The sequence below is a fragment of the Bos grunniens genome, chromosome 25 (genome assembly GCF_055505025.1).
Source record: "Bos grunniens cultivar Pamir isolate PY7600 chromosome 25, Bosgru_T2T1.0, whole genome shotgun sequence".
Taxonomy (NCBI): domain Eukaryota; kingdom Metazoa; phylum Chordata; class Mammalia; order Artiodactyla; family Bovidae; genus Bos; species Bos grunniens.
This window is the reverse complement of record NC_141189.1, coordinates 42,679,461-42,699,924: the sequence shown is the minus strand read 5'-3', so window position 1 is coordinate 42,699,924 and position 20,464 is coordinate 42,679,461. Positions and strand designations below refer to the sequence as shown.

Below are 20,464 nucleotides of genomic sequence, written 5' to 3'. Positions count from 1 at the left end.
TTCTGCTATATAACAAAGCGAGTCAGTTATACAGACATGTAATAGTTTGCATTTGTTAATCCCAAATTCCCCATCCATCCCTCACTGAAGCTTTTTTTAATGTGGTAAAATACAGGGCTTCCCTGTTGTTCACTGGTAATCTGCCTGCAATGTAGCCGACCCAGGTCGATCTCTGGGTTGGGAAAATCCCCTGGAGAAGGGCATGGCAAACCATTCCAGTATTCTTTCATAGAGAACTCCACAGACAGATGCCTGATGGGTCACATCAGACAGATGCCCATGGGGTCGCAGAGCCTGTCAGACATGACTGAGTGATTAACACTAACTCATGCAAAATACAGGTAACAAACACTTACCAGTTCAACCACTGTAAAGAGTGCAGCTCAGTGGCATTCATTTCATTCACAACAGTGTGCCATCACCACCTCTAGCCAGCTCCAGAACTTTCTTACAGCCCCAAAGGAAGCCCTTTGTCTACTACCAGGCATCCCCCTCCACACCTCTCCCAGCCCAGCCCCACGGCTTCACTGAGCCTGGCCTCTCCATGTAAATGTACACAGCTTGAGGTCTCTGGTGTCCAGCATGTTGCTCAGCACATTCTCAAGGCTCACTGGTGCTGGACCTACATCTGACCTGATGCCCTGATGCTCAGGAGCTGTGGGACAATTAATGCGTGCTGTCTGGGGTGATTTTCAAGGACAGCAAAGCTCTCTGGAAGGACTGTGGGGCAGATGAGGGCACCGAGGAGCCGGCGATGTACCGCAGGTCCTGTCTGCAGTGTTTTGTGCTCTCTTCTGCTCAGAGGTGGGGCCTGGCCTGGGGCTGAAAGGCCTGGATCCCAAGGTGGCTGCACTTGGGCAGGTGTTCCAAAGGGGACAGGAGCAGCCCCAGAAGGCCCAGGACAATGTAATACTGCACTGTAACATATCACGCTGTTGTTCAATTGCCCAGTCGCCTCCAACTCTTTGTGACCCCATGGACTGCAGCACGCCAGGCCTCCCTGTCCTTAACCATTTCCGAAAATTTGCCCAAGGTCATGACCACTGTATCAGTGATACCATCCATTCATCCCATCCTCTGATGTATCACACTAAACCCCATTCTGTACTGCATACTTGAAGTTGCTGAGTAGTGCTTAAAACTTATCATAGGAGAAAAATCATTTTGCAAAATATATATATATTAAGTCATTAGAACGTACACGTAAAACTAAAATAACATTTGTCAATTTAATTTCAATAAGAATTTTAAAAAGAAGGTGGCCAGGATCCAGGTGGGGGAAGTCCCCTTGGCCAGCAGTTAGCAGCTTCTCTCTTGAACTGTGAGGACAGCACCACCTCCTCAGGAGGGCAGCCCTGAGCCCACGGGCACCAGCAGGGAAGTCAGGCAGGCAGGCTGGGGGTGGCACGGGGGAGGGCAGAGAAGGGGGAGAGCAGACGCAAGAGGGTGGCACTCGCCAGCGCTGTGGGGGCTCAGGACACGCAGGGACCCCCAGGCTTCCCTCACGGGCTCCCAAGTGCCCCTGGGTGGGAGCAGAGGGCCGCCTCAGGCCAGGGTTCACTGGCACCTGGGGGCAGACCTCGTGTTGACCCCTATCACATGCCACCCTGTGCTGGGGGTGTGGGTGGTTACCTGAGGGCCTGGCTTAGGGCTTGTGGAGTGGACATAGAGCAAGCCGCTCACCGTGCCGCGATCAGGCCCAGGATGGCTCTGCCCTCTTCCCCTAGGTCCAAACAAGTGTCAGCATGGTATGTGCCAACGACAAGAGCTAGGAGACCTGCCCTAAGCTGTCCCAGAGATGCCACTGAGGGCTTGTGGCCCAGCTGTCAGGGTGCTTCGGACCAGCAGCAGCCCGGGTAAACAGCTACATTCTTGGTACTGGTACAGGCTAGAGTTGGTGGGGTGGACGAACCCTGTTGACACCACACTCAGAAGTAACTGATGTTGATCACAAGTCGCATTCTGCGATTCCAGAGACAGACAGCAGACCAGTGGCTGTCAAAGGCTGGGGCCGAGGGGCATGCCTGCTGGTGGGTGTGGGGCTGGGGTAACGAGACGCCCCAACGCCACAGTGATAAACACGACACTGCAAGCACACTGAAGACCACTAGACCGTACGCTTTCGAGCGGCTGAAATGTTGAATTTTATGAGATAAGTTTATCTTCATCAAAAAACCAATCAACCTACCTGCAAAAAAAGAAACCTACATTCTTGGATCCCTCCCCTGATCCACAGGAAGCCTAGAGGGGCTCACACCACCTGCTACAACAAGGCCTGTGGGTGACAGGGGCACGAGATGAAGTCCCAGCACTGCTCAGCTCAGCCCGGCCGCCAGAGCAGGACCACCCTGTTTAAGGCAGGGGACCCTTCCGAGGCACAACCCCTTCTCCACATGCACAAACCATGGCTGGACACCGGCCCCACCCCTGGAATCAATCCCTCCTGGTTCCCAGGCCAGCCGAGTGCACGCACCTGCTGCACAGCCCTCACCCTAGGAAGATGGCCCGTGTCCACACGCCGCAGCAAGGGTCTGGACTGCCGTTAAGGCCGTGGAGTCCCACAGAGCTGCAGGGCCAACACCATCCCTCCAGCCCTCAGGTCCCAAGACTGCAGGCCTGGGCCTTGCTAGAGACCCCCAAAGAGAGGGGCAGAAACCAAAGCATCCCTGCCCCCAGCTACAGGCCCCCCGCCTGCCCCATGGACAGACTGGGGCCTCCGTGCCACACCCCTCACCCCCGCTCCTGAGCGGAAGATTGGGGCTGGGGGAGTCCCTGAGAACTTGGGGACTGAAGGGGCCAAGGGCACCACACAGCCCTGGGTCTGACCACAGGCCCCTGGAGATCTGCACCTATGGGCTCGGCCAACCCCTCTCTCACCGAGGACTGCCATCACCGCCCGCTCCCGGCATCCCTGCTAAGCCAGCGCTTCCCCACAGCAGCACTCTAACAAGGACGAGAGGATGCAGGTGAGCGGTGCCCTCCTCCCAGCACCCTCCCGGTGCCACCCCTGGAGCCGCGCTCACCCAGGCTGGGCTGTGGCCTCCAGAGCAGCCCGCTGTACACCTGCGCCCAGTGGAGTGGAGCCAGCTGAGGAGCCGAGGCTCAGGGGCTGGGGGGATCCAGGCAGCCCCTGCAGTCAGGCCAGGGCACGCCAGGGGCAGGCAGGTGCCTCTGGACTGACGAGCAAGCACCCAGCTGTGGGGGGAGCAGAAGCCTCCCCCCAGGCATCTTTGACCCCAGCCCATCTGCTTTCTCACTGGGACCTCCAGGCTCCTATAAGGTCAGGGACGCCATCTGCCCGCTGCCTCTTCAAAACCAGCCTCCAGGGATGGCAGCAGACAGAGTGCCACACAACCGTGTGTCAGAAATGCAAGTATGTGTGCCCTGTCACCACAACACAAACAGAACAGACCCCCAAACACCCCCTTGGGAGGTTAAGAATGGAGACCTGAGGAGCTGGGCAGTTTTTGCCCTGGCTGCCCACTCAGTCCAGAACCCTCCGTCACGAGCCGGGTTGCAGGGTGGAGTCAGGAAACCACCAGCACAGCCTGGGCTTCTCTGCCTGCCCCCGCCCACGCCCACCTCTGCCCTCCTAGGGCTTTCCGCCCTGCTTTCCCAGGGCTTTTATCTACTTCCCACAAAGATGGCACGTCCCCTGCTCCCCCGCAGGTACCTACCTGGCCTCTCAGTGGCCACTCTGGCCCAGCCTGGCTGCAGGCCAGGGCAACACCCCTGGGCGGAGGAACATCGCTGATGCCAGACCTCTTTTCCGTGGACACAGGTGGCTGGGGGAGACCCTGCCAGAGGGCAGCAGAGCAGCCCACTACCCACATCCCTCCAGAGGGAAACAAACCACAGTGAGGAGCCTAGAAGAGGACCACCGACCACGCCCTGGGGCTGGCAGCCACACGACCCAGACCCAGTGTCCATGTGCTCTGCACAGGGGTGTGGGTGTGTGTTTCACAACGTGGCCATCAGAAGCTACCTCCAAAAATAAAACCACACACTCCCCTGATGAACTTTCCTGGTAGCTCAGACGGTAAAGAATCTGCCTGCCAATGCATGAGACCTAAGAGACACAGGTTCGATCCCTGGGTCGGAAAGATCCCCTGGAGAAGGGAATGGTAATCCATTTCAGTAGTCTTGCCTGGAGAATCCCATGGACAGAGGAGCCTGGCCGCTACAGTCCGTAGGGTTACAAAGAGTCAGACACGACTGAGCACGCCACAGTCACCCTCCCCCTGAAAAGTGAAAAAATGAAAGAGCTCCCAGTTGTACCTTCAAAACAGCTCACTTTAGTCTCGAGATACAAGCAGAAGAGCTGAGGGAGACTGGATAATACCACCAGCCTGCCGAGGGCGAGCAGAACCACAGCTGACCCCAAAGTCAACATGCCTTCCTCTGAGGACCTTGTGGCCATCATGTCGACCTTTCCGTGGGTCTTTCTTTGCTCTGACTAACTCCAAGAGGGGGAACTGCAGCTTATCTGAGCTCCAGTGCTGGGCGGAGGCTGCTGACCACAAACCAGACAAGCAGTCCTCCAAAGAAATGGGGGAAGAGAACAAGCTTGGACCTCAGAAAGACACATGGGGCTGGGAGAGCAGACGGCTGAGTGCCTCTGGCTCCGTCAGCGCGTAGAACGCCAAAAGGCAGAGGGGAGCCCGAGGATGAGCCACATTTCTGGGCTACGTGCAGGTGACCTGGGCGTGCCCCCCACCCTGTGGAAGGCTCGGCAAGTCCAGCGCAGCTAGGTCAGCAGAGAACGCACCGCGGCCGCCAGGAGGCAGTCTGTCAGGTTGTTTATTCCCGCTCGACACAACCCAGAACACAGGAGCAACTCTGTACACCTCTAGAAACTCACAGCTAGCTCCGAAACAATAGAAATGTTAAACTACAAAAGATGAGCTGTATTCAGCAAATAGAAAGGGTAACGTGAGGCCGTGTCAGACGTGGATCGGACTATTTACAGTGCCTGGGCGTGGGCTCAGATCTCGCCGGCCTCCTTCTCCTCCGACCTCCGCGATGCGGCCTTCCCGTTGGCACTCTCAAGCCTCCAGTCGGTGGCCCCCCGCTCACTCCGCCCGCGCTCCCAGGACTCCTCCCTTGAAGTCCGCTCTCGGGAGAACCTGGGAAAAGGGAACCAGAGGCTCATCGAGGGCTGGCCCTCCCTCCTGGGTGCTCCCCAGGCACTGACACCGTGGACTGTCCGTGCGAGGAAAGGGAAGACCCACACAGCTGGGAGGGCCCAGTAGGCACCGCACAGGGAGGGCCGGGCAGCCAACACAGAGTGGCATTTCCAAAGGGTTCTAGTAACAGGAACAGCTTTCACTAAAATGTAAACAGTGCAAAGGAAAACATAGCACGAGTTGATCCATTATGTAAAAACACAATGGAGAAAAAGTATTACCAAAGCGAATGGTGGGTGTCTCCAAACATGATCATTAGTGGTGTGTGTGTTTTTTTTAAATCACCACAACCGAGGTGAGCAGCCTACTAGGGCTGTGTGTACCAAAGTGGCGGTGCATGTGTAGCCCAAGCATGGCCACGCCTACACGTGACACCTCTGCAGCTCTCAACTGTCCAGCCATGAAGCCACCTGCTGCCCCCAGCAGGTGGACTCCCAGAGCCCTGGGCCCCATCAGGACCCTCAAGGCCTCAACGCTCAGTCCCTGGGTGACACACCCCAGGCCCTGGCGCACTGAGCAGGGCTCAACTCCTGCTGCAGATACTAAAGGAGCAGAGTAGTTACTTGTATTTCGAGCTCCGGTCCCTGGATGCCCGTCGATGGCCACGGCTGTGGCTCCGGGAGCGGCTTCGGTGGCGCCGGTGTCTGTCTCGAGACCGGGAGCGGGATGACTTCCGCCGCTCTCTGGAAGTTGACCTCGATCGCCTGCGACGTCGGTCCCGGGAGCGCGACCTGCAACAGAGGCTGTGCTGACACCTTACTGCTGTCTCTGCTCTCTCCTCCCAGACTTGTAACCTGGGTTCACAACCCTCCCCTCAACGGCACCCTGGTCATGAATAACTGGCCAGACCCTCCCCACCGATGCTTCCGGAAACATGCCAGGAACGTTCTGATCATCCCTCTCACTGACAGTGGACACCCACCCCATGCTGCACGGAGCCCCAATCAGGGCTCTCCTTCTAACCCACGCTCTGTGCCCTTCGCGACCAACCCTGACCCCAGACAACAAATGCCAAGTTACAAAGGCGAAGTATCAAGGAAAAGCACGTGAAAAAGGACGTCTTACTGAGAATGTACCAATGGAAAACCTACCTCCTGCGATCTCTTGTTCTTGATCCAGACCTAAAATGGAAAAAAAGATGAGCAATTTCCTAAAAACAGCCCAGTTCCTTACAGCTGAGGGGAGGTGCCCCACGTCCACATGGTGACGAGGGTCAACTTCCCACAGGACCTGCTATGAGGCCCGCCCCGGGCCCCCCACCTGTTGGAGGGAGAAGGAAGAGATCAGCACCCAGGGGTCCACGCTGCACTGAGCTGAACCAGTGGTTCTGCAAACTTCACAGTGGACACCAACCCAGCTACACAGATAGTCACGGTGCAGGGCTGGGCAGGACACCCAAGCTCCAAACACAGGCTCACTTTCCCAGGAAACAGTACACAATCAGCAATGTAAGAAATGCACTCGAGGGACCTTCCCTGGTGGTCCAGTGGTTGAGAATCCACCCTGCGACGCAGAGGACATGAGTTCAATCCCTGGTCAGGGAACTAAGATCCCATACGCCATGGGGAAACTAAGACCGTGTGCCACAACTACTGAGTCTACGCGCTCTGGAGCCCGTGGCCCTACAGAAAGATTCCACATGGTAAGAGGAAGACCCTCAGTTCAATTCAGTTCAGTCGCTCAGTCGTGTCTGACTCTTTGTGACCCCATGAACCGCAGCACGCCAGGTCTCCCCGTCCATCACCAACTCCCGGAGTCCACCCAAACCCATGTCCATTGAGTCGGTGATGCCATCCAGCCATCTCATCCTCTGTCGTCCCCTTCTCCTCCTGCCCTCAATCTTTCCCAGCATCAGGGACTTTTAAAATGAGTCAGCTCTTTGCATCAGGTGGCCAAAGTATCAGGAGTTTCAGCTTCAACATCAGTTCTTCCAATGAACACTCAGGACTGATCTCCTTTAGGATGGACTGGTTGGATCTCCTTGCAGTCCAAGGGACTCTCAAGAGTCTTCTCCAACACCACAGTTCAAAAGCATCAATTCTTCGGCGCATAGCTTTCTCCACAGTCCAACTCTCACATCCATACACGACCACTGGAAAAACCATAGCCTTGACTAGACGGACCTCTGTTAGCAAAGTAATGTCTCTGCTTTTCAATATACTGTCATATATATAGGTGGACATATATATAGGTTGGTTATAACTTTCCTTCCAAGGAGTAAGCGTCTTTTAATTTCATGGCTGCAATTACCATCTGCAGTGATTCTGGAGCCCAAAAAAATTAAGTCAGCCACTGTTTCCCCATCTATTTGCCATGAAGTGATGGGACCAGATGCCATGACCCTAGTTTTCTGAATGTTGAGCTTTAAGCCAACTTTTTCACTCTCCTCTTTCACTTTCATCAAGAGGCTCTTTAGTTCTTCACTTTCTGCCGTAAGGGTGGTGTCATCTGCATATCTGAGGTTATTGATATTTCTCCTGGCAATCTTGATTCCAGATTGTGCTTCCTCCAGCCCAGCATTTCTCATAATGTACTCTGCATATAAGTTAAATAAGCAGGGTGACAATATACAGCCATGACGTACTCCTTTTCCTATTTGGAACCAGTCTGTTGTTCGCTACGTGCCTCAATTAAGATCCGATGCAGCCAAATTAATATTAAAAAAAAAAAGAAATACACTTGACAACAAGAGTGAACTTCTCACATCCTGTTCTAAGCAGCAATTTTCAACCTGTGAAGGAGGAAGTGACAAAAGATGCTGCTCACACACCATGTGGCTGGAGGGTCATTTGATAAAAACTCCAGGAAAGTAATTTCCTTAACACCTACCAGTATTTATATATTAAATTCCTCTCTCCCAGGAATTCTAAGGAACTTTATATATACTCAAATACATTCAAGGATGATCGTGCTCGCACTCATTCAAAAAAAGTTTTATAATAAGTCACCAAAAATTAAAATTAAAAAGCAAAGTTAACAAAGGTCAACAAGTGGGACTACATCAGACTAAAAAGCTTCTGCACAATAAAGGTAACCATCCGCGAAATGAAAAAGCAACTGAATGGGAGAAAGTATCTACAAATCAAGAAACTGCCAAGAGGCATTTATCCAAAATATGAAAAGAACTCACACAACTCTAAATGGAAGGGGGAAAAAAAAAGATTAAAAAATGGGCAGAGGACCTGAACAAACATTTTGCCAAAGAAGACATACAAAGGCCAACAGGCACATGAAAAATTGCTCCACAACTTTATCCATCAAGGAAACACAAAACAAACCATGATGGGCTGTCAGTACACATCTGTCAGAGTGCTATCACCAAATGACAAGAAACACAGGTGCTGGTGAGGATGTGGAGAAAAGCCAAGTACTGGGGGTGGGAATGTAAACTGGTGCAGCCATCATGAAAAACAGGATAGAGGCATCTCAAAAATTAAAATGGAACAAAAATTAAAATTACAATATGATCCAGCAATTCCAATTCTGGATATCCACTTGATGGAAATTAAATCACTATTTTGATCAGATCAGATCAGATCAGTCGCTCAGTCGTGTCCGACTCTTTGCGACCCCATGAATCGCAGCACGCCAGGCCTCCCTGTCCATCACCAACTCCTGGAGTTCACTCAGACTCACAGCCATTGAGTCACTGATGCCATCCAGCCATCTCATCCTCTGTCATCCCCTTCTCCTCCTGCCCTCAATCCCTCCCAGCATCAGAGTCTTTTCCAATGAGTCAACTCTTCGCTTGAGGTGGCCAAAGTACTGGAGTTTCAGCTTTAGCATCATTCCTTCCAAAGAAATCCCAGGGCTGATCTCCTTCAGAATGGACTGGTTGGATCTCCTTGCAGTCCAAGGGACTCTTCAAGAGTATTCTCCAACACCACAGTTCAAAAGCATCAATTCTTTGGCGCTCAGCCTTCTTCACAATCCAACTCTCACATCCATACATGACCACAGGAAAAACCACAGCCTTGACTAGACGGACCTTTGTTGGCAAAGTAATGTCTCTGCTTTTGAATATGCTATCTAGGTTGGTCGTAACTTTTCTTCCAAGGAGCAAGCGTCTTTTAATTTCATGGCTGCAGTCATCATCTGCAGTGATTCTGGAGCCCAGAAAAATAAAGTCTGACACTGTTTCCACATCGGTTTCCCATGAAGTGATGAGACCGGATGCCGTGATCTTCGTTTTCTGAATGTTGAGCTTTAAGCCAACCTTTTCACTCTCCACTTCCACTTTCACCAAGAGGCTTTTTTAGTTCCTCTTCACTTTCTGCCATAAGGGTGGTGTCATCTGCATATCTGAGGTTATTGATACTTCTCCCAGCAATCTTGATTCCAGCTTGTGTTTCTTCCAGTCCAGCGTTTCTCATGATGTACTCTGCGTATAAGTTAAATAAACAGGGTGACAATATACAGCCTTGACGAACTCCTTTTCCTATTTGGAACCAGTCTGTTGTTCCATGTCCAGTTCTAATTGTTGCTTCCTGACCTGCATACAAATTTCTCAAGAGGCAGATCATGTGGTCTGGTATTCCCATCTCTTTCAGAATTTTCCACAGTTTATTGTGATCCACACAGTCAAAGGTTTTGGCATAGTCAGTAAAACAGAAATAGATGTTTTTCTGGAACTCTCTTGCTTTTTCCATGATCCAGCGGATGTTGGCAATTTGATCTCTGTTTCCTCTGCCTTTTCACTTGATGGAAATTAAATCACTATTTTGAAGATGCTTACAACTCCGTGGTCACTGCATTATTTACAATAGCTCAGACACAGGAAAATCTAAGTGTCCGTTGATAGACCGATAAACATGATACAGTTGTATATATACAGTGGCATGTTATTCAGTTAAAAAAAGAAGGAATTCTGCCATTTGCAACAACACAGATGGACCTTGAGAGCACTACGTTAAGTAAAATAAGTCAGAGAGGAAAAGATAAATGCTGTATGAGTTCAGTTATATGTGGAATAGAAGAGAGCCAAACTTACAGATACAGAGAACAGACTGGTGGTGCTAGAGGTAGGAAAACGAGGGTGGGCAAAGGCGGGAGGATGGAGACAGGTGATGACAACGTCGCAGAATGATGCTGTGTGGCCAAGAGCACACCAGCTGCGGGGGCCAAGGACCCGCGCACAGAGCCCACCCCGCGACGGCGGTCACCTGTGTGAAAAGACCCTCGTGTCTGTACTTAATATTTTTATACTGTTCCAGTCTCTTTATAATCAACATGTTACATAATTAAAATAATGAAAAACAAAAGTTAGCAAGTTGTTCACAAAGGAATCCCTCCAGGCGTCTGTGTGCCCAACATAGAGCCTGGCTACTCTGGGCTCCAGACACTGCCCTGAACTCTGACCAGACCCACCACCCCTACCTGGCTGCTCTCAGGCATCCCAGCCCTAACACGGTCAGAACCACCTCCCCTCCCAAAACTCCGCTCCCAGGCTCCCCTCCTCTGTCACCATCAGCGGCCACTCCAGGCCAGCTCCACTCCCGCTCTGCACAGCTCACACCGTCCGCTAGCAGATGCTATCAGCTCTGCCCCCAGAGCACACAGCTCGTCCCTGGCCCCTCCTGGGCCTGGACCCTCCCAGCCACTCACGTTCTCCTTGCTCCCACCCAACGAGCCTCAGCCCTTGGCCCACGCGAGCCCGTCCCTGGTGGATCCCGCCATAGGGCTTGCGCTGGGCAGGAATCTTTTTGCTCCTTTTCATGGCCACCAGGTACCTGGCAGACCTCAAGTGTCACAGGCAACAGCAAGACTGCCAAGTACATGGGGTGTCCTTGGGATGGGGGGCTGTCCTCAGGCTCACCTTCTGCTCAGCCGCTCCTCCCGCTCTCTCTCCTCTCGCCTCCTCAGCCGATCCTGATTTCTCTTCTCCTGCTTCTCAGCCACAGTTTTCTAAATAAAACGGAAAACTGGGAAGATGAGAGAGGCACATACACACTAGGGTGTGAACAGTGCTGAACAAAGAACGTTTACATGACCTCAGTACTGGCGATTTAAGAACCTTAGGGAAATTCAGGGAACAGGAACACAATTCTTTTTATTAACAAAACCTCTTAACAGAAAATACATGGAATAAAAACTGTTTTATAAATTCAGTGACAAACTACTAACAGGTGCTGTACTTCTAAGTTACAAAAAGTTTATCACATGACTTCAAATCAATCAAGAAAGTTAAGGTTTTTACCCAAAGAAGACTCCACAAACTTTATGTGAAGGAGAACATGTGTATTTGATCAAGCACATCTTGCTTAGGGGAGCCAAGCTACCCAGCCTTGTTGCCGCCTGTCCTGGGGATGGGTTGTAGTGGACATGGAGGGAGGGAGGAGCACAGGAGATGGCCTGGAGACCCTGCCACTGGAGCACCCCAAAACCCACTTGGAGCCTTTCACACCATCTCATGCTGCTGAGAAGGCCTCCTCACCTCCCCCTGGGGAGGGGAAGGTATCCAGAGCCACAAGACAATGTCCAAGAGGGAGTGCAGCATGACCTAAAATATCAGCGCTGACAAAAGCCAGGCCCCCAGGAAGAAAGGGCACGGCTGGGGGTGCGTGTGTGTGTCTGCGTGTGACCTCAAAGCATCTGGGCCCAGGCTCTCCTATGCAGCTCCTCTAGCTCTGCCCTCTGACGTCATACATCCAACACTGGGAGCAGGACACAAGGACGCTGTCCCAACACCTCGGTCTCCACACACACCCTGTCCAAGAACCGGGCTGGGGCTAGCATCAGCTCCTCCCCAAACCCTCCCCACTCCCTGTAACATTAGGTCCCCCCACAGGCAAGTCCTCACTCTTCTCCGCCTCCCTCCACTGCATCCATCTAGGTCCAGAACCTGCAGGTGTGCACACCGCCGGGACCACTGAGTGAAGCCCTCTCTGAACTGGGCACAGAGCTCCTACTCTCCTCATAGTTAAGAGGTGCACTTCCAAGCAACCTTTTCTGCTGATAGTGTAATAGCTATTTATTGAAATCTGCAACTTGGCTGTATTGTTCTATCAACTATATACTGCTCATAACCACAATGACAAAATACGACTTTTAGATAAGTGAATACTTAAGTTCTGAAGATTTCAGCAAAAGAAGTTTCAATGTATGCTGATGTAAAAAAAAAAAAAAAAAAAAGACTTTCAGGTATAAGAAACATTAGGGCAAAATTCTGGGGTGTTATGGAATGGAATGACAATTTAAAGGAAACTAGGAATATAAGGAGTAGATTTTTTATGAAGATGGTAGCTGTCACCAAATTGTTATTTATACTATATTAGCTACATGGAATATATGCTTATACTTTATACCATAAACTTATAAAAAAATTTCCAACTTAAAACCATGTGACAGAAAGTATCACTTTTCAGAATTCCCCTGGAAGCACAGGAGATGCTCAAGACCAGTGGTGAGCCTGCCAACCGGCTCCCTCTCCAGTCTGAGCGCACACCACCTCCAGGGACCCTTCCTGGGCATAAGGGCGCCCGCCACCCACTGCCCATTCCTGGGGCCACACGTGGCCTGAGGCCTTGACTGTCAAGGTGACCTACAGTTAGGGGTCACATGTCTGTCCTTCCAGATTTTGGGCTTCTGGAGGAAAGGCCTGCATATTTCCCAGCATCCTAGTACACAGCCAGGGAGGTTTCATCAGTCTGAAAACAATTCAGCTTATCCCAAAGTTGCTTAACTTTCCTTCTCAGCATTCCATATGCAGGACGCTGAATGCTGTAATCTAACCCAGGAAAACAAGGAGCCCCGAGGAAGGGACAGAGGCATCCAGCCGTGGGGCAGGGCCACCAGAAAAAGTCCCGTCACCTTCTTATGCTTCTAGCCTGACCACATTCCACAGGTCCGCCTTCGCCCGAAGAGAAAAACCACAGGCTACTGGCTCTCTCTCACCTCCAAAGAGGTGTTTCCAGAGGGGTGCACGAGTTCTCTGTACCTGGGATGAATTCTGCCATTGTTCTCTGTAAACAAGGGGTAGTAGACTAAACAAACATCCCAGGCCCTGCTGGATTCTGAGATCTCAGGGAACACAACAATGACACCCGAGTAGCTCACTGTAAAGCTAAAGTATAAAACCAAGGCCTGATACCTCCACCAACAAAAAAAGAACACAAGGTTTGCTACAAGCAGAGACATGAAGACAATCACGATTTCGCAGGCTTCTTCAGAAACACAGCACATTAACATACCCTTAACTGATCGAGCTTCTCACGGATCTGAATGAATCCCAAGTGTAACTTGCCCCCGAAGTGGTCTGCAAGACGACGGTCATTGTCATGGAGGCCAAGGTAGGCTGAACAGACCTCACAGACACGAAGCTTCTGTTGCTGAAAACTGGACGCAGGCATGGAATTTCTGTATTCTTCCTGGAGAGCAGGAAAAGAGTGATCCAAGTGAGGTTAACTCAAATGCCACTGTCCACTCAACCCCTAAAGTGGGAAGTACATGAAGGGAGGTGACTTTTATTTTTAGCTGCCCAGCTTGCGGGACTTTAATCCACAGACTAGAGACTGAACCCCACGGCCTGGCAGTGAAGTGCCAAGTACTAACCACTGAACCACCAGGAAATTCCCTAAAGATGATTTCAAAATACATAAACCTGAATCGTTTACAAAGCTTCAGATTCTTGTAATTAAATTATAATTTAATTTCAATAAATTGTAATTAAATTGTAATCCAATTTAAACTGTTTATTTAAGAGATGAGCTAAGAGTCATGATTTCAAAGCAGTGAGGGATATTCAGAACACTGAGACACACAGGAGACTGTGTGCTAAAGGCCAGCGGGGAAAGGGAGTCCCTGCGATGGCGGAGAGCTCTGTGAAGACCAGACTACAGGCTCCTCACAGCGCCCCTAATCACACCAGACATGGTGGAGCTCTGTTAAGATCAGACTGACTACAGCGCCCCTATCACACCAGACAGACGGGCAAAACACAGAGCATCCAGAGTCTGCCCCGGTGCCCAGGAATGCCCAATGCAGCCCTGAAACCTAAAATCTGGAAGGAGAAACACGCCAGACATCTCTTCAAACGAGTAAGTGTGCCTAAGGGAACAGAACAAAGCGCACGCACATACATACACCCCCTACCCCGGCCCAGCAGCCAGTACGGTCTGAGTCTCATCACAGGAAGACACTGTGCCTCAAAGGACAACACACAAATACAAAAGAAAATGACCCAGGACACAGTGATGGCTGCCTGTGCTCAAATTAACACACGCCTTCAAAACCTAGGTTGAGGGATGCATTTCAGCATTTGTCCTTAAAGGGAAGACAATGTAACAATCTTCCATTAATTCATACATTCAAAACATTCCCTAAAAAATGCAAGCTAAAGACAGACATCATGTCACTCACTAGACTGACGGAGACACAGAACACCGGGCCCTCCCACACCCTGACGCTGGCGCCCGTGCAGCATGGTTACTGTGGGGGCAGCCTGTCCGTAAAGGTGGGGTTACCGGAAACATCCCTCACGTGAGCACATTGCTGGACACACAGAACCGGCCCTGAGATGAGAAACCATCTGTGACCTGGAAAACCACCCATGGACAAACAGCCGTGTGCCCCTAAAATGCAGTCCTGCAGCAGTAAACAAACTGAACCCATCTGCCTGCAGCAGCCTGGAGAGCGCTGCCCGGCGATGCAAGTGGGAGGACCTGCAGCACCAATGCGGACGCCTACACGCCTGCCCAGGAACGCACATGGTTTATGAGCCCAGGTGTGCAATGAACGCACACGAACGCCCCTGGGGACAGAGCGGGAAAGACCGGGAGCTCAGATTTCCATTAGAGTGCGGCTTCTTTCCTAAAGAGTCAAACAGCTTAACAAGAAACACTAAATGTGGTGGGTGAGAGTTATCTGAGATAATATTCTACACCTTTCAGTAGTTTTGAAATTACGAATCCCATCCTCTAATATCCTTCAAAATAAATTCTACGCTGAGTGAAAAAAAAGTCAATCCCTAAGGGTTACAGACTGTGTGAATCCATTATGCAATGTTCTTAAAATGAGCAAATGCTAAGAATGCAGGGCAGACTGGTGGTCAGAGAAGTGGGTGTGCTGTGAGGGCAGCAGGCAGGACCTACGGGTGGTCAGCGGTCACTCTGTAGCTGTTCTGGGATGGGATGCTGTGTTACAGTTTTCTAAGACAGAACCACTGCGGGAATCTGGGTAAAAAGCACACAGTGCCCCTCCCGCTCCACTTCTTAGGATACCAAACAGCCTTGCCTGCCACTAAGGGCAGGGTGGGCACTACCCAGACCAGCACAGCGGAGGCCTCCCTGCTCCAAGCCACCGTCTTGTCTGTTTTAAGTAAGGGGGGAACTCAGGTGATAAGGAAAGGGACAGTGGCCGAAGCAAGGCGCCTGGAGTCCCCGTGTATCTGACTCCTGCTGCCCTTGGGTCTGTCTGCAGACATCCGAGTGGTGAACCCCGCATCTACATTATTTCAAGTCTCGGATCCTCCTCACAGGTTTCTGGTGTCTGCTTTGCTCCTCAAAGCAGGAAGGCTCGGCCTCAGGATTCACTAAAAGGCTACAGAGCTCCTTCCTTCTTGACCCTCTGGCCTTTCTGCTGGGTACTGTCAGCAACCCAGGGAGCCTGACTCCATATACTCAAATTTTCCCTTTAAATACACAGAGGTTTGGATCCTATGTAAGGATTCTGATGCAGGACCTGGGACTCCCCACGCACATGCCACTGACTCATGGGCACTCAGCAGGATTCATGTGTTCAGCTGTCATCACTGAGCTCCACTTCGTCCCAGGTGCCACAAGCAGCCAGGGGACCAGCAACAACCAAAACCAGCCCTGCGCTGGCACGCTGCCCACTCTGCCATCGCATCTCCATCCACCATCTGAACAATCTTCTCTCTGGGTCTCAGCAAATGGCCTTCAGGATCACCCTGCCCTACCTGGACATGCCCTGCACCCCAAGTCACTCTTAAACTGAGACCTCATTTCTTTTGAGCGCCCGTCTTCATCAGAGTGAATCTTAGCCAGTGCTCACATGCATTCTGCCTGGCCCACAGGAGGAGTAAAGGTACACTCCCGGCCCTCTCTCCCTGACTCTAACCTTCCCACATTCTCGAAGTCGATCCAGGCCACCTCCACTCCAGTGGTGAGGATCTGAGAAGCAGAAAACCCAACAGAGGAAACAGTCCAGACAGTCCTGGACTCAGCTTCTGCACCACACAGCAGAGTCCTGGCCTGGCAGCCCGAGGACACCACCTGGGTGCTGCCCATACCCTGCAGGGGTCTCTCTCCTGAGGGCACAGAGTCACTAATAACCCAAGGCCTCTCTTCACAGCAACTGTAAAGCCAGTCAGGCCCCATCACATCAGCTGAACACCTTGCACGCCGGGCCCTTCCTAGAAGCAGACGGACGCAGGTGGGAGGTGCTCACTAACACGGACAAGCTATGCTCAAGATGCACTCTACACACGGGAGTGATGCTCAGAGCTCCAGGTGCCTAGTCTGAGGCCTCAGGGGTCAAGTAAGCAGTGAAGACACAAACCCCAGGGTGGGCTGACTTGAAATTGTACCATCCTGACATTATCACTCTATTTCCAACTCCTCCTCAATATTCAAGAAAATGGAGGCATGGCTCAGTTTTAGCCCAATGGTCAGCTCTCCGAAGTTACCATGTTTTCTTCCCTCTTTAAGACATTTTCCTCACCAACCTCAGCTTCTTTTTTCTTTGCACGGACTTTCTCCACTTCCATGAGAATCTTCTGTGATTCATCCACATTTCCTTCAGCTCCCAGCTGCTCAGCTTTAGCAAGAAGCTTTCCTATTTCTTCATTCAATTCATGTACTTTTTCTGCCTGGAGAGAAAGAGACAGCCAGGTAAGACATCTAAAAACAAAAGACGAGAGCTGGGACGGAGGCTGAAGGGGTGGTGGTGTGTGTAGTTATGACTGATTTGTCCTGTTGTATGGGAGAAACCAACACAACATTGTAAAGCAATTATGCTCCAATTAAATAAAAACAAAAGATTTTTTAATGCAAAGAGTGTTTCTGTTGTTGCATTTCTGCTGTTTCACAGAGAATACACCGACAGCTGGAAACTTCACTGATGATGTGAATTCTAACAGTTACAACACCCATACTGCCACCACTGAGACCGACCGTTAAGTGTCAGACCCTAACCCGTAAGATCTCTGCACTGAATCCCAGCAGAAGCAAGAACACATGCCTGTCACTTCCACAGGCTGTAAGGCCCATCCTGTGGGCCAGCTTCCAGGACGTCACTCCGTATACCTTCCAGTACAGCTCAGCCTCCAGGTGAGGGTAACAAAATGTGTGAGCCTAAACACATACATTACTTACCCTTTAAGCAAAATGACTCATCACTGGGAGTTTCTTTTAGAAATAAACAGCACCACTGGGCTAGTTAAAAACTGTCTATCTCCTAAGAAATCCTTTTATAAAACTGAAAGGAGAAAAAAAAACACTGAAGAAAACTCCACTAGAGAAAGGCAAGGCCTTCTAAACGATGTACATGCCGATTGCACCAGGTCTACCCTTTTCTTCTGTGACACAGACACACCAGAATTTAACCGTTTCCCTGCTAACTTACCCCATTTCCTGTTCTGCGGAGGGATGTTAATAAAGTAACTTTACGACATATGCACAGCGCAGTGACAGGCTGCGAGCTTGGTGACGGCTTCCCTCCTTCCCTCGAACAGGCAGGGCAGTGGACACCCACTGTCCACCCCAAAATGCGCACTTGGCACTGACAGGTCCCAGCCCCGCTTTTATACCAACGACTTGAGGTGGAGGCCTCCCTCCCCGCATACCTTCGCAGAAACTTCTGCACTGATCTCCTCCTGCGTCTCTGCCAGCCGTTTCTTGGCAAGCTCCGTTCTCCGATCACACTCAGCAATGAAGGACTCCAAGTGATCCATCGCCTAGCTCAGGAGAGGCAGAGGGCTCCGGTCAGTGACCTGCCTGCAACCTCAGAGCTCATGTGTTCGATAGGAAGTGCAGTCCTGGGTTGGTTCTTAAGGCCTGTCGGTTCAGTGGGAAGATCTGCACTACTGCTAACATGTCCACAATCACATTCAATCTAGGGGCTTTGTTAAACCAAACAACCGTGCACAAGTATGGTCTTCTCATCTGATTTATCTTCAAATGTGTCAAAGAACCCCCATCCCTCAACAATTTCAAGAGATTCTAAAGGAAGTTGAAACACCTGGCATAACTGACTGTTCTGAGGGACAGGAGAGACTAGGCCGTGTTATCATGTCAGAGGCCCTCCGCTGGTGAGGCGGGGGGGTGCAGATGTACTCACTGGTCTTTGTGAGCCACGTATATATTATTCCCTCATGTTCTGAGGGTAGAGTTCCCCCTTCCACCTCAAAACAAAATAGAACAAATGTTACTTGAGCGGTGAACACGTTCAGTTATGGCCTACCATCTAAAGCAGTGGGAAAACAGGTTACTACTTACCCAAAGAGATAATGGAAAAGACACTCTGAAAAGAGTTGGTGGAAAAAAATAAAAGACTAATCAATAAGTGGTCATATATGCTAAGCAGTTAACTTGCTGTAACTAGTCAAGGCCCCAACATAACTTCAGATAAACATACAAACAGGACACCCCTTTTCCAATCTCCAGGCTAGGACCAACCAGCGCTGGGCAGCAGGTCCCACGCTGCGCGTGTTACACAGACAGCAAGTGGGAGCGGGTGGCGGGATTAGACAGGGTGAGCAGAGCGAGGAAAGCCCTGGGCGCAAATGGTAATAAGGCAGATGAAAGTCAGGCCGAGGGACCAAGAAGTGATGACCTATGTCCCTGCCTCCAGATGTGGTCTGGAGAAAGCCCCCAGCAGGGATCAGCGTTGACAGTGGGATCCCCGTTTTTCAAAGGAAAGCATACTCGGGCATTGGTCGAGACAGGAAAGAGGCTCTGTGACAGCGCTACACCTGCGGTCCACCAAGGCAAACTCCCGGACTCCACACTCCTGGAGCTAAAGACCTCCTTCCTGTTATTGGTCCTCAAATATTCTCGATGAACATTTCACTATGCTCACATCAAACCATCAGGAAAGCCAGTGACCGGCATTCGTTGGCACGCATGCACTGCATTTCCTGGAAGGATGTTGAGCTGACCAGCTCTGCTGACAAGGTGGGAACTTGACAGGATCAAAGTGTAAATCAGGCACCACCCATGCTCTTGGGGAGAAGGGCTCCTAACAGACCAGCCGGAGAGGCCCCAGGAGCGCCCGCGCACAGGTGCTGAGACCTGGGTACAGAGTTCCTCTACTGCCTCCCCAGAGAGCAACCTCACACCCAACATGGAACCAAGACTCCACTCATTAGGGTTTGAGTGGGCAATTCTGCCAGTGCCTTTGCCAAGCAAAGAACCACTGCACCTTACACAGAATATAAACTGCCTATGGACTCAGACATCTGACCAGCTAACAATAAAATGGTAAATTTCATAGCACAGAACAGGCAGAATGCAGAGACATCTCAACTGAATGTTCTTTAAAAGATGGCTCTGTTCTGCTGCCCCTCCTTCTCTTCAATGTGCTTCTCAATTTCATTTTGCTTCCTAAATCAAAGAGCAGGTTTAAATGATGAAAATAAAATTTACAAAGAAGGTATTCAAACCTACAAATTAAGCGCTACTGACAACCTACCACTTACTAGGAAGTCATGCACCTCTACCCTGTAATTCAGGGGTGGCGTGATGAACCACATACTGCTAGGGGGGGGTTGAGCTCATGGGGGTGCACAGGTCTCACTGCTGCTGAGGCTGCCCCCTGCCCCAAGACGGTGAGGTGGTCTCCCTGACCCTCCTGCCCAGCAGCATCGGCAAGCCTGAGAGGAGCCCGTGCTGCCAGCTGAACAGTCAGTGCAAACACGTGCCTCGGGACAGCCATCCAGGGCTCTCCAGGCACCAACTCCCAGATGAAGGAAAGGAAGCACAGTCTCCAGAGTCCTGAGGGACAGCGTCAGGAGGCAAGGACCCCTGTGATCTGACTCCACAGTCCCTATGCTTGGCCCTCACAGCTGAGGCAGTACTCACCAGCCCCATATATAGAAACTAGAAAAGGGCAAAGTAACTTGCCCAGGGTTGTACACGGACTCTAACCCTGGACCTAAGAGAAAGTGTGACTGCCACACTACGCACCTGTAAGACAGAGAGCAGTGGTCCCATTAGGTGAGATGGTGTGTTGCTCTAGAAACCTGTTACATCTCAAAGGAAATCAACGTGGGGAAATGGTGAACTATATTTTCACTGAATAGAGAAAAATGTTTACATCTT

The 20,464-nt window shown here is 51.0% G+C and overlaps 1 protein-coding gene across 6 annotated transcripts in view; it reads right to left on the bottom strand.

Moving 5' to 3' along the window:
• Window positions 1–4,782: 4,782 nt before the first annotated feature.
• Window positions 4,783–20,464, bottom strand: part of LUC7L (LUC7 like) — a 32,394-nt gene continuing 16,712 nt past the window's right edge. For 3 of the 6 annotated variants that reach the window (XM_086376690.1, XM_086376691.1, XM_086376692.1), the window contains 8 exons: window positions 18,483–18,546; window positions 17,989–18,099; window positions 16,870–17,013; window positions 13,376–13,552; window positions 11,002–11,090; window positions 6,278–6,307; window positions 5,750–5,917; window positions 4,783–5,126 (listed from right to left, as the gene is read on the bottom strand). In XM_086376690.1, coding sequence (XP_086232816.1) covers window positions 4,985–5,126; window positions 5,750–5,917; window positions 6,278–6,307; window positions 11,002–11,090; window positions 13,376–13,552; window positions 16,870–17,013; window positions 17,989–18,096 — 858 coding nt within the window. In that variant the 5' untranslated portion in view covers window positions 18,097–18,099; window positions 18,483–18,546 and the 3' untranslated portion in view covers window positions 4,783–4,984. The remainder of the gene's footprint in view (window positions 5,127–5,749; window positions 5,918–6,277; window positions 6,308–11,001; window positions 11,091–13,375; window positions 13,553–16,869; window positions 17,014–17,988; window positions 18,100–18,482; window positions 18,547–20,464) is intronic. The other 3 variants (XM_086376687.1, XM_086376686.1, XM_086376689.1) reach the window with 1 other exon arrangement.